Source organism: Eurosta solidaginis, chromosome 1 (assembly GCF_040869045.1).
Source record: "Eurosta solidaginis isolate ZX-2024a chromosome 1, ASM4086904v1, whole genome shotgun sequence".
Taxonomy (NCBI): Eukaryota; Metazoa; Arthropoda; class Insecta; order Diptera; family Tephritidae; genus Eurosta; species Eurosta solidaginis.
The window spans coordinates 306469533-306486498 of NC_090319.1; the positions used below are offsets into that span (position 1 = coordinate 306469533).

The window sequence follows — 16966 nt, forward strand, 5'->3', positions numbered from 1 at the left end:
ATTTGTTATGATGTATTCTTTCAATCTGTGATTTGATGTAGCTTCAATCTACACCTTCCTTGATGTAACATCACAAAATCATAAAGTATAATACTTTACTAATACATCACTAATTTTTACACTGGCATATCGCATTTTAGCATCACACGATATAACCGTCAAATTTCAGCATAAATATCCAGAATGAATATTAAGAAAAGGTCCATCAAGCTAACGAAGGCTTTTCAACGGCCGGCTGAAAAATAATTTGCAATATAATGTGATGGGATAAATTGTCATACTCTGCATTTCTCTCCAAAAAATTGTTTTTTCAATCTTTCCTGTATTTTGACTTTGCGAAATTTTGTTGCTACCAACTGCTAACTGTATTTTTACTCATATTTTCAGAACCTGAAAAGAATTTCGCACTAGAGAGCTATGGTATTGGTTCAAAGTGTTTCGATCACAGCGATTTTATGTGGGAAGAGCGTTCATGTCATCAGACACGCGAATGGCAACATTGGGGTTCCGGTTGTTACAAATACAATTGCACCGATGGTCGTCTCCACATATTGGTAGCAAATTACACATACACCTGCTATTATCCAGGTCAAACACTATCAATACGTATTAATGCCAATGATTGGTTACATCGTGGCGCTATAATTTGTCCACCTTGCCATGAGATTTGTGGTCAGATTTTTGCTGAACGTGAAGAAAAATGTCGTATGCGTGAGGAAGCGCCACCAGCTAATAAATATCCACGTGATACATTAACCTGTGCGGCGGTATCGGTGGGGTCACTTATGAACCAACTATTATTATTTGTTGTTGCCATAATTACTGCATTTAGTGCCCATGGACTGGGATTAAGGGGCTAACTCGATCAATTTGTATGTAATTGTTTTCGAGTAATATGTGTATGTATATGCATTTGTCCTGTCTTTCTCGGGTTTAGTTGTATGTAGAACTATGCAACATAATGTCTCCTTGTTTGTATGTATGTATAATGTGTACAGTAATTATATATATTAGTTTATTCTTTTTTAACAATTTATTTTTTATAAATTTATTCGAATATGCTTGTGTAAAAGAACTATTAGATAAGCTCAAACTTTGGTCTAGGATAGTTAAAATAATTTAAGCCAATTGGTTTTAAGAAAAACTATATTAATATACATTAACATGTATACTACAAAAAATAGAGAAAGTAATTCCACCTAAATATATGTATGTATATTTAAAACAAATAAAAAGAAACCATCACAGCATTGTGCAAAAAAAAAAAAAAATTTAAGACTGAGATCACCACATTAGGTACTCAAAAGCGTTAAAAGAAAAAAAAAAACAGTTGTTGCTCAACAATAACGCAAAAATCCATATTTTAACTTATAAATTAATTAGGTTTCCAATTGAACGCACACGACTTACACAAATGTTGAGCTGCTTAGAATTTAAGTTTTAATGTAATATATTCCGTATATATGCAAAATATATGCAAGAGTTTACATAAAAGGATTTTACACTTTCTTCTTAGGCTTGCGATTTAAAAATTATATATAATTAAAATTGTAAATAAAAAACCTCCCCTATTGCTAGTGTCGATTGCAGTAGATAGTCGACTGTTGAGCGGTAATCGATTATCTTTATTATAACAGCTAATAATAATTATTATTATACAACGAAAAGTTAAACCAGTTGAAAAATCTGTGTCCAAAGATTTGACGATTAGTTTGCATAGTAACAAAATTATATGGAAAAGATTGAATTGAGAAATAGTCGATTAAATTCCGATCAACACTTGCAATAGGGGGGAATATGTTCTTGTAACTAAGCGATGGTTAAGCAAAAGCAAATACATATATATTATTTCTAATTGGTGTTTTTATGTACGGGTCCCTTTTTCGCTCTTATTTGGTATCCAAATCTATAAATAAAGTTTTGGTTGTAAAGATGGATTCGGGCTATTAGCGAACTTTGATAAATTTTGGTCGTAGTGCTTTTCTATAGCTGTATTTTATTAAAATAATTTGTTAAAAATGTACGATTGTGAGCATACAAAGAAATCTATTTGTACTATGGCACTATTGTGGATATTTTCACTGCGTTACCGGCAGTTGCTCCCATATGCCAGATGGCAGCGCAAGCTGTAAGCTTTAATTGATTGATATAACAACTGATTTCCGTTGATATTTGATTAGATACTTTAAGATTTGTTGCGCAAGATGGGCACGGGTTCGGCTCGTATGTGTTATTGCGTTTTACTGACATTCTGAGGTGTTTGCATGCCATGTATTGAGTTCACCTTAGGTATTAGCTTTCTTTTTCAAGCTATGCAAGGACTCATTAGTAAATGAATAATTGAGTTTTAACAAATGTTTTTGTAATTATAAGGAAAAAGAAAATTTCTATTTTTCTCTTACTATTTTTGTATTGCTCAACTGTCACATTAATGTACATATTTTTTGCTTGAAAACTTTAAGTAATTGTAGTACTGAGCGATGTACAATTGATTGATTCCTAAACAGATAGTAAATACAGCAGCGAACAAAAAAACAGCAGTGGCAACTTTTATCAAATTTCGTTAATTAAATTCTTTTTTTATTTTCGATATTTCAAGAAAAAACTTCTATGAATTTTGTAACTAAAACTATGCAACCATATAAAAAAAGTTTTCGAAAGGATTCAAAATTTGTTCGAAAATTCGAACTTTTTATTTGGAGTTCACTGAATTTCGTAGCAGAATGTTTCGAAAATTGCTTTGAACATTCCAAAAACATAAAACTTTACATAAAAAATCCAAATTTTCTTAAAATTTTCGAATTTTTCCGAAAAAGTGTTTTTTTTTTAATTCCTAGTAGAACTTAATTGACGAAATTTGATAAAAATTGCCATTGCTAATTTTCTGTTTGCTGCTGTTTGTGTTACACTGTGGCAGTGGCAACTTTTATCAAATTTCGTTAATTAAATTCTTTTTCATTTACAATATTTAAAAAAAAAACTTCTATGAATTTTGTAACTAAAACTATGCAAACCATATAAAAAAGTTTTCGAAAGGATTCAAAATTTTTTCGAAAATTCGAACTTTTTATTTTGAGTTCTCTGAATTTCGTAGCAGAATCTTTCGAAAATTGCTTTGAACATTCCAAAAACATAAAACTTTACATAAAAAATCCAAATTTTCTTAAAATTTTCGAATTTTTCCGAAAACGTGTTTTTTTAATTCTTAGTAGAACTTAATTGACGAATTTTTATAAAAATTGCCTCTGCTAATTTTCTGTTCGCTACTGTATGTGACCGCATTTTCATAAAATTCTATCAGCTTTTTTTGTTTTATTGCATAAATTTTATACCAAAAATGTGAATTTTTAGAAACTTCCCACTTGCACTTTGTTAGACTAAAATTGCTAATTCCACGTAAAAACAATAAAACTTTAATTTTCTAAAATATTTTGAACTTTCAAAGTTTTGGAATCGTTTTTAAATTATATATTAAAAAATTTTGTGAAAATTTCCTGCAAAAGTATTAAAAATTTGATTTTTCAAAACTTTTAAAATTTTCGTATTTTGCCGAAATTGGTTTTGAAAGTTTCCACAACTGTTAGCTTGCGCATAGTTATACTCAGATTTATTGGACTATAAAGCTGCATAAATAAAAACTTTTCAAAACATTTTGCGTGTTCGATTTTTTTCGAAAACCGTTTTAAAGTTTTGAGCGACTTTCAGCTTGTACATCGTTACGTAAAAATTCACTGGACTACAAAACTGCATAGTCAACTAGTTTCTGAAAATTGCCAGTAATAGCGTTGAAATTGTGATGAAGATTTTCAAAAACATCTTGAATTTTTCAACTTTTCAAAAACCTTTTTGATATTTTTGAAAAATTTTAAGCTTGTAATTTATTATGCCTAAATTAGTTGGTTTAATAATCAAAAAGTTTTTGGAAATCGCAAATAAAAATCTTAAAAAAAAAAACTTTCAATTCGGAAATGTTTCGAAATGGTTTTTGAAATGAGTTTAAATAGTTGTCGTTGCACAATTTCTAAAATAGATAAAAATATATAAATAATAAGAAAATAACTGGAAAAAGTTGTTAAATCTTTTTCTGCTACTGTAGCGCATACAGGTGCACATGTAAACATTAGGGTGTTTATGTATGTACTATTATTGAAAAAATACGATTTTTGTAAATGTTATTATTTTTTTTTAATATTTTGATAGACGTTGCGAACTTAATAATTCCAGGCAAAAAAGCAATATTTTTTGGTGAGGCACCCAAATGTTCTTCATGGAACTAGGGGGTTCAATGTGATTATATTAAATTGTTCCCGAGATGGTCGGGATTATGCCTTAATTGTGTTTGTTAGTGGAACGTACGGGATCTTAATCAGGCATAGCACCGTCAAAATCGATAACACTTCTCAAAACCACCGGAGAGTGTTTTCATCGCTACAACAACAACAAAAACCTAGGCGTTATCGTCTTTCACACACTTAACACACTAGTTTCCTTCTTTGTTGTTGTTTCGCGAAGAAATGGGATACGAGTTGCCAAACATTACTCGTGTGTTTTTCGTTTGTGGTAAGCTGGCTTTTCGCATCAGCTGTTTTAATTTTGCAGAAGCAGAAGAAGAAGAAAATTGTAAAAATAAGATTGTATAGTTTTGAAATGTTAAGATTCAATTTATGTTTATATTAAGACTAAATTTATGTTAAAAAGTATTGACTAATTGATGGCTGTCAGATGTAAACTTTGTTAATATGCAAGTTTTGTCACCAAACTGTGATTACCCTAAATTTCTGTTTTTACAACAAATGTGTAACCTGACATCCCCAATATATAATATTTAATGATAGAACTTTTCTTTCTTCCCACGTGTGTATAAAAATTACAGCAAAAAATCATTAGCAAATTTTGTAATTTCCTTCTTTATGCTTTTATTTTCTTAAATTTAAAAAAATAAAACCTTATTGCTTCGTATAACGAAAACTAGGTAAGCCAACTTCAAACACTTTTTCGAAAAATCTCGCAAATTAAAAAAGTTTTCAAAGTTCTTCCTAAAAATTTCAAAGTTTCATAAAAGAGTACTTCACATATTCTCCCATATAAAAAAATATTTTAAACACTTTCAACATCATTAATTGGCGCCTAACCGCCTAACCGATTTCGACCGTTTCGTAACAAGTCACGCCAATTATTCTTGTTTAGCGATAACTGTCGCCAAGTCCTCCTCCAAACTTAGTGGAGGTCTCCCCCTTCCTATGCTTCCAAACTGCTGTGCCTACTTTCTTAGTATATAAGGAATTGGATAACAAGTTTAAAAACTAAAAATGGTTCCTAAAATTGCAAATGAAAATTTAAATTTTATTACGATTATTTTTTGAAAATTTCTTGATATTTTTCGAAAACATTTCTGCGATTGGTTTATATACATAGTTTTTGTTATACAATTCATCACAGTTTTTTTTAAATAACGAAAGTAAAAAAAATAAAACAAGAAAATAGAGATTACGAACAAGTTTGAGAAGAAATTTCTCGCGAGTATCGGCTTCTCGCGAGACTCGAATACGAAACAATTTGCTCCGGAACACAAGCAAGCATTTAATACTGCATCTAATATTGCCAATGCAACGACTAAGTTGAATGTCGAGAAGATCGCAAGCTTCACGACTATTTTGAGGTTCGAAAATCTCGTGAGAAGCCGAGCTCTCGATTTCCCTTGTATCACTCGGTTCGAGAAGAAATCGTAAGCTCTAGAAAAAGAAAAAATAGTTGATCAAATTTGTAAGTAATTTTTGCGGCTATTTTTCACTCTCAAATGTGAACTTGTTATCTAGAAAAATATCTATTTTGTGATTCCAATTTGTATGAACCTATGTATAATATTATTAGTTGCATCAAATGCATTTAAGAATAATTTAAATTGGATGCCGAGATGATGTATATTAGAAATAATTAGGAACTTTAAGCGTTAAATAAAAGATGCGTCCGCTCAGTTTAATAGTTCGATTTATTTTGCTTTTTTCAACTGTACAAGGTTTGCTTCTTTATACTCATGCAATCGTACGTTACAATATGGCTTCTTTGGTAGCCATGCCTACTGCGTCGCTTCTATATATATTATGTTGCACATACTAGAATGCTATCGTAGTACATATACTTATTTGTAGTAGTTGTATATTTATGTATCCTATCACATATACTGACATGCAGTAGTATTACATGTAGTTTATTGTGACTGTCATTATACCACGGTCACATACCTATGCAATGGTATGCGAAAGAGCTGCTACAGAACATAAAAATTGATATCTTTTTATTCAATATTTTATTAAAAAAAGAAAAATCCAGTGCTGCGAAGAAGGGCGTAATATTCTGTAGGCTTATTCGAAAACTCAGCTAATTTTTCACATTTATTTTCATTAATGTCTTATCTCAGAGCGCTTTGTCTCTACAATATTACAATATATTTTTAACTGAAGTATACCGCTTTTGAAATACATAAAGTGGTATTACCCCAGCGGGTTATGGGGTCAGAATATTCCCCCGGTAGGTATGCCTGTCGTAAGAGGCGACTAAAATACCAGATTAAAGGGCTGTGTAGCGCAACCCTTCAGGTTGTCAGCCCAATATATAGCTTCTCCAAACCCAATTGTCAACCTCACCTATCCGCGGCGAATCCTGTTTCACTAACAGACGAGGCTCTGGCGACCCCATGGAACCTGGGGGTGGGGAGGGAGGGGATGGCCTGAAGGTTTAATGTGGCCACATAAATCGTTCCCGAGATGGTCGGGCTAGCACCTTAATGGTGCTGTGGTACCGCAGCGTACCGGATCTGTATCCGGCAAAGGTCCATTACATCGATAACACGCCCCAAAGCTTTGGGGGAGCAACCTTATTGCTACGACAACAACAACATAAAGTGGTATTTTTTAAGGAGGGTAAGCGTTCTTCAATTAAGTTCTGGGAAAGCGAGTTGTTGAACTGGCAGCTGAGTTAGATGTACCATCAGTCGATGGCTGAGTGGAACAACAATCAATCTTAGCCCTATCTCAAATTTTGTTTTAAAACATCTTGCTTAAGTATTAATTTACTGAAGAATTTTGTTTCTTAGTTAATTTTGGAAGTAAATTCTGATCGTTCTTCAATCAAATAAAATGCTTTTTAACCAAATTCTGTGTAAGGTCACTTTACAACAATTACAGGAATTTCACTCAGCTCGATTTGATGTTACTTTTAATAGATATCAACATCCATATGTGTTTGAGTTTGATTAGTTCTCGGCATCCCCATTTACGATGCACCATGTTCGTAAATATGTACATATATAGAATGTATTCTAAATTTAAGCTTTACTTGAATGAAATTATGTTGTCTTTTTCAGTTAGACTATCAAATAGTGAACATTTTAGAAAAATAAATTATGTAATAAAAATCTTATATGTACCATATGTATATCATGTCCACAATGACATTTTTATTATTTACTGCAGTGGTCGGGTTATATAAAAACCAGAGATCCAATCCATCCATTAGGTGCGATCACTCACAATTTGGTCGAGGTTGATTCTCGATAATTATAAAATATATGTTAAACCGGAGTATATACCTCTTAGGCTCAACCTTGTGGTGTCAACAACACGGAGTCGGAGACTCACGTAGGCCGTTGTGGCCCGTTGTGCTACCACGCGGGGCCCCTATTTCCCTACTTCCGAAGAATGTTTAGACCCCAGTGAGGCTAAACCAGCGCGTTTGCCTGATGAAACGCAAGATGTCATTTGTGTGTGCAGATTCAAGCTCCGCAAGAGCCCCAAAGGAGTTTCTGTGGAGGCATCGGTACCTGGTTTTTGACAGTGCGTGACAGTGGCACAGATAGTGTTTTACGCTTACTATCTCCTCCTCGTCCCTACAGCTGCGGCAAAAGTCATTTGTCTGTAGGCCCATATAGGCACCATGAGTGCCCATGAGACAGTGACCTGTAAGAAGGCCCACTAGTGGGCTTATAGGGATACGGTTTAACAGTATAACCGATTGCGATCTCTTTTCATCCAGCTTAGGCCAGATTTGCTTGGATATTCTACATGTAGGTTCCATGGCCCATTTGGCTTTTGCTTGATCCGTGAATGGAGATCGAAAGCAGTGCTTGCAGGTGTTTAAAGGAGGGCTGGCCCAACCAGCGGAGGTTATTGTTTGCAGGTTGGTGCCTTCCCTAGCTAGCTCATCCGCAGCGCAGTTTCCTGAGATGTCGCAGTGGCCAGGAACCCATATAATGCACAGGTTGCAATTATCAGCTAGCTATCAGAGAAACCCTCACTCTGCACTTCAACACCACTAGTGAGGTGTTACTGCATTGCAGGGGTTTTATGGCAGCTTGGCTGTCCGAGAAAATTGAAGTAGAATTGGTCACTTGAAGGTTAGCAGGATAGAGGGCTGCTTCCCAGATAGCTATAAGTTCAGCCTGAAAAACACTGCAGTGGTCGGGTAAGCGCAAGCTCTCGCTTAGATTAAGCTCCTCTGAGAATATTTCTTGCCTTGGTAAGTTACAGGGTCTATCAAAATACCTTACCATTTTATGGATAATGGCATCCGGTACTTTACTTTTACATTTTACTTCTACTTTTACTTTTACTTTTATTTTTCGGTTGCCTAAAACTTTTTATATGTTCAACACTGCAAACCACAAAGAAATTCTCGAATCTAGTTACCGATGAGCGCATACGATCACGGAAAACTCCTAACATATACTTTAAATAGGTTCTTTGCCTGGTATAAAGCTTCTGCTTCTATGACAATATTTCGAGGTGCCCTGCTTTTGTGATACATTTATATATATATGTCGGTGCGTGATTGTATAAAAAAGTTGAAGCTATCTTCCTTATTTAGATTTAGGCCCTAATTCTTTATTACGGAACGAACATTCCTTTCGCCTCCGAGTCTAATTGCTGGGGTATTTGCACTATATTGGAAACATATATTATTTGACAATTGCTTTCGCCTTTCTCCTTGAAATAAAGTAAGAAACGTAAAGGCCGAACGAAAATGATAGAGAATACCATTGCAAGACTAAATCGTTTGGAGGGGAATCGTTCGTCTGACATCTATCGTTAGTCTGACATCTGTCGTTCCCACTACAAAACGAAACCATTAAATAATCCAAATAGATTTTAAATATTCTCTTAAGTTTTTATGATCAATATACACTCCCGGTCGTTCTTCAAATGTACCCCATAAATGCATTACTGAAAGATCTAGTTTAGGTTAGGTTGAACTGCCGGTCAGTAAAGACCTCACATAGACTGTGTCAATAGTGTTATCAGAAATTGTTTGACGACCAAATGGAAGAACCTCTATCAGGTGCCAGTTATATTATTATATTATATGTTATTATGTTATATGTTATATAATAACTTCATCTTCTGGGCAAATACTAACAGTTTTCTTGTACCCAGCTTAATTGCTGCCTCAAGATCTGGCAACTCTGCCGCCCCTAAGAGCTGGAGCCTTGACCTGGCGAGAGCAGGACACCAACACAGAACGTGATCAACCATTTCTTCATGCAGCTCACACTTCCTGCACTTGCTGTTACTGACGAGGACTTATAAGTATGTGACGCTAGATAGCAGTGTCCAGTTAGTATGCCCATCGTAAGCCTTAAGTCTTCTCTCTTCAGAGATATGAACCACTTTGTCAGTCTAATATCGTGAGCTTTGCACATGATTTTAGAATTTTGCAGCCCCGCGCTTTTGTCTACGCCCTTCCTGCTTGATGGATCATATGCAACTCCTGTCTCCTTTTGATTTCTCCCAAACGGGTTGGGGCATCTATCGTCGGCTCAGCGAGTGTTGCAGTACCCTCCTTTGCCAACTCATCGGCCTTTTCGTTACCTTCTATCCCTTTATGACCGGAAACTCAGTAAAGATGTATGGTCGGGCCTGAGCGAAGTTTTTTCAGAGCTTCTTTGCATTCCAGAACACTTCTTGATTAATTACTGTGTGAGATTATGGCCTTAACCGCAGCCTGGCTATATATATATTGATGCGACTGCAGCTGAGCACGCTTCCTTCAGAATCTCTGTTAGTTTCTTTACTGCTATAATTACCACCTGAAAGATGTTGCAGTACTCTGGCAGCCAGTAGGATCTACTTATTTCTGGGTCAACACAGTAAACAGCAAACCCAGCCCCTTCCATTCATTTGGAACCATCCGAATACACGTGTATAGCATGTTCTGCCATTTCTGTACCCTGACTCCAACCCTCCCGCTCAATTGTGGCCCCAAGATCGCTTTCGAAGCTCAGGCACGGGACCATATATTCCGTTTGACCGATATTAGATGGCGTTCTACTGCTGTGGCCATAAGGCCTACACTCAAGCTGCCACGAGGCCTTATACTTTGTTGCAGTTGCTAACGCGATGTTTTGGCCGTTAGGTCTGTGGGATGTGTAGAGTGGCATGCAATGATGCTGAGAACCCCATAGTAAAGTATGGTTTAGACAATTGCCGTAAACACCCAATGAGAGAGTTTGGGTGATAGACCCCACGTGCATCCTAGCATCCTCTTGCATGCATAGAGTACCGCGGAGGCTTTCTACGCTCTCCTTTCTACATGGACTTTCCACGTCAACTTACTATCTAGATACTTTGTGCTATATTTTTCTTGCAGGGTTACCCCTCCAAGCTTAGGCTTAGTCCAATTAGGGACCTTATACTTCCCAGTAAATAATAATAAAATGTAGCGACTTTATTTCTAGTTTTTTTTATAATAATACCCATGATCCGCATTTTGGCCTGTATCTCGAAAAGGGGTTATCTCAAAATTAAAAAAAAAAACAAGTAAGGAAGGCTAAGTTCGGGTGTAACCGAACATTACATACTCTCCTTAGAGCTTAGCTGCGTTGGTTTCGTAGGGTTTCGTAGATGGTTTATAAGTGGTTTTTAATTCCATATCACATACGTTTAGGAAATATCGACCTATGACGCTTTAGGATAACCCTGGAATGTGTTTGTATGACATGGGTATCAAATGAAAGGTATTAAAAATTTAAAAGAGAGTGGGCCATAGTTCTATAGGAGATATCGCAATAGGGGTGGACCTGGGCTGACTGTAGAATGTGTTTCTACGATATGGGTTTCAAATTAAAGGTATTAATGAGTATTTTAAAAGGGAGTGGGCCTTAGTTCTATTGTTGGCGGCTTTTCGAGATATCGCCATAAAGGTGGACCAGGGGTGACCCTAGAATTTGTTTGTACGATATGGGTATCAAATGAAAGGTGTTAATGAGTATTTTAAAAGGGAGTGGGCCTTAGTTCTATAGGTGGACGCCTTTTCGAGATATCGCCATAAAGGTTGACCAGGGGTGACTCTATAATGTGTTTGTACGATATGGGTATAAAATTAAAGGTATTAATGAGGGTTTTAAAAGGGAGTGGTGGTAGTTGTATATGTTAAGGCGTTTTCGAGATATCGACCAAAATGTGGACCATGGTGACCCAGAACATCATCTGTCGGGTACCGCTAATTTCTTTATATATGTATTACCACGAACGCTATTCCTCCCATGATTCCAAGGGCTTTTGATTTCGCCCTGCAGAAGTTTTTCATTTTCTTCTACTTAATATGATAGGTGTCACACCCATTTTACAAAGTTTTTTTAAGTTATATTTTGCGTCAAAAAATCAATCCAATCAACATGTTTCATCCCTTTTTTCTTATTTGGTATAGAATTACAGCATTTTTTCATTTTTCGCAATTTTCGATATCGAAAAAGTGGGCGTGGTCATAGTCGGATTTCGCCCATTTTTAATACCAATATAAAGTGAGTGCAGATAAGTGCGTGAACTAACTTTAGTAAAGATATACCGATTTTTGCTCAAGTTATCGCGTCAACGGCCGAGCGGAAGGACAGACGGTCGACTGTGTATAAAAACTGGGCTTGGCTTCAATGATTTCGCCCATTTTCACAGAAAACAGATATCGTCGTAAAAGCGATACCCTTACAAAATCTCACAAGGAATCGTAAATTTATTCTAGACAAATAAATTGAAAAAGGGCGGAGCCACGCCCATTTTGAAATTATCTTTTATTTTGTATTTTGTTGCACCTTATCAAACTGGAGTTGAATGTTGGCATAATTTACTTATATACTGTAAAGATATTAAATTTTTTGTTAAAATATGACTTTTAAATATTTTTTTTTTAAGTGGGCGTGTTCGTCATCCGATTTTGCTAATTTTTATTTAGCACACATACAGTAATAGGAGTAACGTTCCTGCCAAATTTCAGCATGATATCTTCAACGACTGCCAAATTACAGCTTGCAAAACTTTTAAATTATCTTCTTTTAAAAGTAGGCGTGCCACGCCCATTGTCCAAAATTTTACTAATTTTCTTTCTGCGTGATAAGGCCAACCCACCTACCAAGTTTCATCGCTTTATCCGTCTTTGGTAATGAATTATCCCACTTTTTCGGCTCTTAAAAATTTTCGATATCGGAAAAGTGGTCCGATTTCATTCATTTTAAATAGCGATCTGAGATGAGTGCTCAGGAACTTACATACCAAATTTCATCAAGGTACCTCAAAATTTACTCAAGTTATCGTGTTTACGGCGGACGAACGGACATGGCTAAATGAATTTCTTTTTTCGCCTAGCTCATTTTGATATATAGAAGTCTATATCTATCTCGGTTAGTTTATGTCGTTACGGGATACCGTTATGCGAACAAAAGTAATATAGTCTGTGAGCTCTGCTCAGCTGAGTATAAAAATCGTTAAAGCCCTTATCAGCAGCCTGCATATGATATCCCTATTGTAAAAATTTTATTCAGTGGTTTCTGAGTGATGCGAGTACAAAAATACATACAGACAGACAAAAATTTTTAAAACTGCTGATTTGGGTTGAGGGGTCCAATAAGGACCCCTTCTATAAATTTTTCTGAAATATTTTCAATTTACAGACATCGGCCTGCTAGAATTTTGTTATATGTATACTTGTCCGTGAAAGGTCCGTTCGAGTCTACGACTTAGGCCCACTTGAAGAACGGTATGTTATGTTTTTAGCTCAGAGTTAATATATAGAGGAATATCGGTTCGAGTCTAAGACATTTCAAAAAGAAGAGTGACTTTTACGATTATCATTCTTATCCACAAACGATAGGCTCTGCCTAGACAACACAAACCAAAATACTCAACCATTTTAATCAACAGGTATACTCCGAGTCGGTCACAATTAAGGAATATGACCAATTTTTCCTTGATCTTCCGCAAAAGAATCGCATAAAAATATATGCTTCTGTTAGAATATGTAAAGAGGCCGCTTTACCCGTTTGGGCAGAGCAATAGAAAACTTTATTACCAACTTTCTAACAAAGAAAGTCGCATTAATCGGAAGAGAATGCTTTGTTATCGGAGAGACCGCATTACTCCGAAAAGAAATGATTTATTGTCAACTTCCCGCAGGGGTATGATTCTGGATAAAATAGTTTAACCTATTACAGTATCCAGATGGAAGCTGAGTTAGAGTGAGGCGCGTTTTCCTGGGGAGGTTGCTTTCCTCAACTACGAGTTAAGGGTATTTGCGGTTGAGAATGGGGCTCACCGAGCATTTGTTTGCAAAGTAATTTGCCGACTTTTTGTGGATGCCTCTGAGGGCCTTTTTGTGCTTATTTTCTTCAAGTGACTGACTTTAGAGTGCCGACTTTCTTCATAGTGCTTACGGAGTTTCTGGGAGGCGAGACCAGCTCAATCGTATGTCTGTTGGCATGCCTAGGCTTCTGGGTAGTTATAAGAAACTGTTCAGCAATTCATTTCACTCTTTAATGGGGAGTATTCTCGCCTAAGTGTGTAGATGATGTTCTGGTGACATGAGAAGACATCCCGTGGCAGCTCTTAGCGCGGTGTTTTGACAGGCCTGTACTTTTTTCCTCCAGTGTGTTTCTTATAGGCTCAGCAACCATATAAGCGGCTGGCCAATTGCACTTATAAAGTGGTTATGAGTGTTTATTTGACTTTGCTCAAGTGTTGCCAGCGAGGAACTTGAGGATTTTGTTACGGCTGTGAACTTTAAGTATAATTTCGGCTGCATTCGCGCCAAAAAGAGGCACCCAGTAGTTTTGGGTGTAGGACAGTAGGTAGCGCGATTCCATCGACGTGAATGTCCAATATTGCCGAAATTTGACAGGTCAACGTTGTAAATACGGTCGACGAGGTCGGTGACAGCGCCAAATTTCGCGAGATGAAAAAACTGGACAGACTAGGGAGATAGCTGTTAATTTTATTGCAAAGCTCAGAAGTGGATGGCAGGACCTGTTGCTATTATCGTTCAGTAATCGGCGTAGGACACAATGGTAACTCCTTCTGGTGTGGAAGGGAGCTTCGGTATGTAAAAATTTAACAAAAGTGAGAATAGGACGTCACCAGGCGGTTGTGCACTTTGTTTAATTCTTCTAGGTTTTGATGTTACGTTCCTAAATTGGACCGATGCTTGCCGATTGCACAGCTATTTTGTAGTGCACTTTTTGAGACTGGGTAAAACTCTCCAAGTCTTGCAGTAACGTGCTGTGATTGATAAAGACTTTTGATAAGTCTAGCGCTGTTTTATGGTGGGGTCCTTGGTTTAGTCCGCAATTTCTGATACTCAGCTGAACAGAGCTCACAGAGTATATTAATTTTGTTCGCACAATTGTAATCCGTAAAGGCATAAACTAATCGAGATAGATATAGACTTCTATATATCAAAATGATCTGGGCGAAAAAAGAAATTAATTTAGCCATGTCCGTCCGTCCGTCCGTCTGTCCGTAAACACGATAACTTGAGTAAATTTTGAGGTATCTTAATGAAATTTGGTATGTAAGTTCCTGGGCACTCATCTCCGATCGCTATTTAAGTTAGGTTAGGTTAGGTGAGGACCTCACATAGACTGAATAAGTCCGTAGTGTTACCAGAAGTTTGTTTTAACGACCAAACGGAAAACCCCTATCAAAAACCAGAACCTATGTTATAAAACAACTCCGTCCTCTTGGCAAATACTAGAAGCTTCCTAGGATTTAAGCCACTTGCTGCTTCTGGATCTGGCAGCTATATCACTCCTAATAGCTGAAGTCTTAGCCTGGCAAGCGCAGGGCAAGAGCACCGTGCTCGATCGTTTCCTCCTCCAGCCCGCACTTCCTACATTTGCTATCACTGACCAAGCCTAATTTAAAGGCATGTGACGCCAGAAGGCAGTGTCCAGTCAGAATACCCGTCATGAGTCTAGAGTCCTCTCTTTTTAATGATAGAAGCTACTTTGTTAGTCTAATGTTGTAAGACCTGCACATAATCTTCGACACTTTACAGCTCCGCGCTTGAACCCACGCCTTTCCTGCTTGGTCGTGCACCTCTCGCCTTCGCTTAATTTCGCTCAGTCAAGGGATGCGCCATTTTTAGCTAGTTCATCTGCTTTTTCATTCCCATCTATTCCCATATGCCCTGGGACCCAATATAGATGTATGCTTCTCCCTGTCCCGATTCTCTGCAGGGACTGCTTACACTCTAACACGCGAGATTATTGCCTTAATTACTGCTTGACTGTCAATATAAAAGTTAACATGATTGCAGCTTGGGCTATTTTCTTCCAGGGTTTTTACTGCTTTGGTTACGGCCACTATTTCCGCTTGGAAAACGCTACAATAATCCGGCAGCCTGTAGGATATGTTTATTTCCGCATCAGCACAGTATACCGCAGACCCTACTCCTTCCACTACTTTGGAACCATCTGTGTACACATGTATCGCCTCGTCCGCCATTTGAGCACCCTTGCGCCAACCGTCCACCTCTATTGTGGCCTTAAGATCGCCCTCGAAGCGCAGAAAGGGAATCAGGTAGTCTGTTCGTCTTGTGATTGATGACGCTATACTACTATGGCCGTATGGTCTGCGCTCAAGCTGCCCCGAGGCACCGATCCTGGTTGCAGTTGTTAACGCTATGTTCTATGCTACCAGGTCTACAGGTGGAATGTGCAGAATGGCATACAGTGCAGCTCTCGGGGTTGTTTTCATGGCTCCCGTAATGCTAAGCATTGATAGTCTGCATACCCCCTCTAATTTTTTAAGGTAGGTTGCTTTTTGTGTGGCTTTCCACCGAACAAGAACTCCATAGTATAGGATAGGACTTACAATCGCTGTAAAAACACAATGAGAAAGAGAGGGCGATATGCCTCACGTACACCCACCCCAGCATTCTTTTACATGCATAAAGTGCCGTTGAAGCCTTCTTCACCCTCTCCTCCACGTTGAGCTTCCATGACAGCTTACTGTCTAGGATGATTCCTATATACTTTGTGCAAGGTTTCTCCTGTAGGGTCACCCCTTAGGCCTGATCCAATTTGAGACCTTGTACCTCTTTGTAAACAAGGCCATATCCGTCTTATCCGTGTTGACTTTCAACCCGACATTTGATGCCCAGTTATGAATATCCCGAAGCGCCCGATCCATCAAAGAGCTAATAGTTGGAAGGAACTTTCCACTTATGACAATTGCAACGTCATGCGCGTAAGTCGTAAGTTTTACGGGTCTCTCATCAAATCGCCTGAGCAGTTGGTTGATGACCAGCGTCCACAGCAGAGGTGATAGCACCCCTGCTTGCGGCGTTCCTATGTCCACTGATTTCGTGGCTTCGTACAATCCCCATTGTGATGTAATCTTCCTGCAATTCGATCCATCTGGTTAAGTCTGGATGTACTTTATTGTAATTAAGACCATCCATAATCGCCAATTTAGAGACATTATTGAAAGCCCCGGCAATGTCTATATTCCAGGACTTCCTCTACGCTTATTACCACCCTCTGCAATGCGGTGTCTACCGATTTGCCTTTGGTGTACGCATGTTGTGTTATGGAGAGCAGCTTTTCATCTACGTTGGACTTTATGTCACATCTATCAGCCTCTCAAAGGTTTTGAGCAGAAATGATGTTAAGCTAATGGGTATATAATCTTTGGCATACACGTGACCG

General features: G+C 37.4%; 1 protein-coding gene across 11 annotated transcripts in view; it reads left to right on the plus strand.

Moving 5' to 3' along the window:
- The window catches only part of Invadolysin (leishmanolysin-like peptidase, invadolysin), a 165975-nt gene extending 158545 nt beyond the window's left edge, over positions 1 to 7430 (plus strand). For all 11 annotated transcript variants that reach the window (XM_067761417.1, XM_067761418.1, XM_067761419.1 and 8 more), the window contains one exon: positions 388 to 7430. In XM_067761417.1, the coding sequence (XP_067617518.1) occupies positions 388 to 860 (473 nt within the window). In that variant the 3' untranslated portion in view covers positions 861 to 7430. The remainder of the gene's footprint in view (positions 1 to 387) is intronic.
- The last annotated feature ends 9536 nt before the right edge of the window (positions 7431 to 16966 follow it).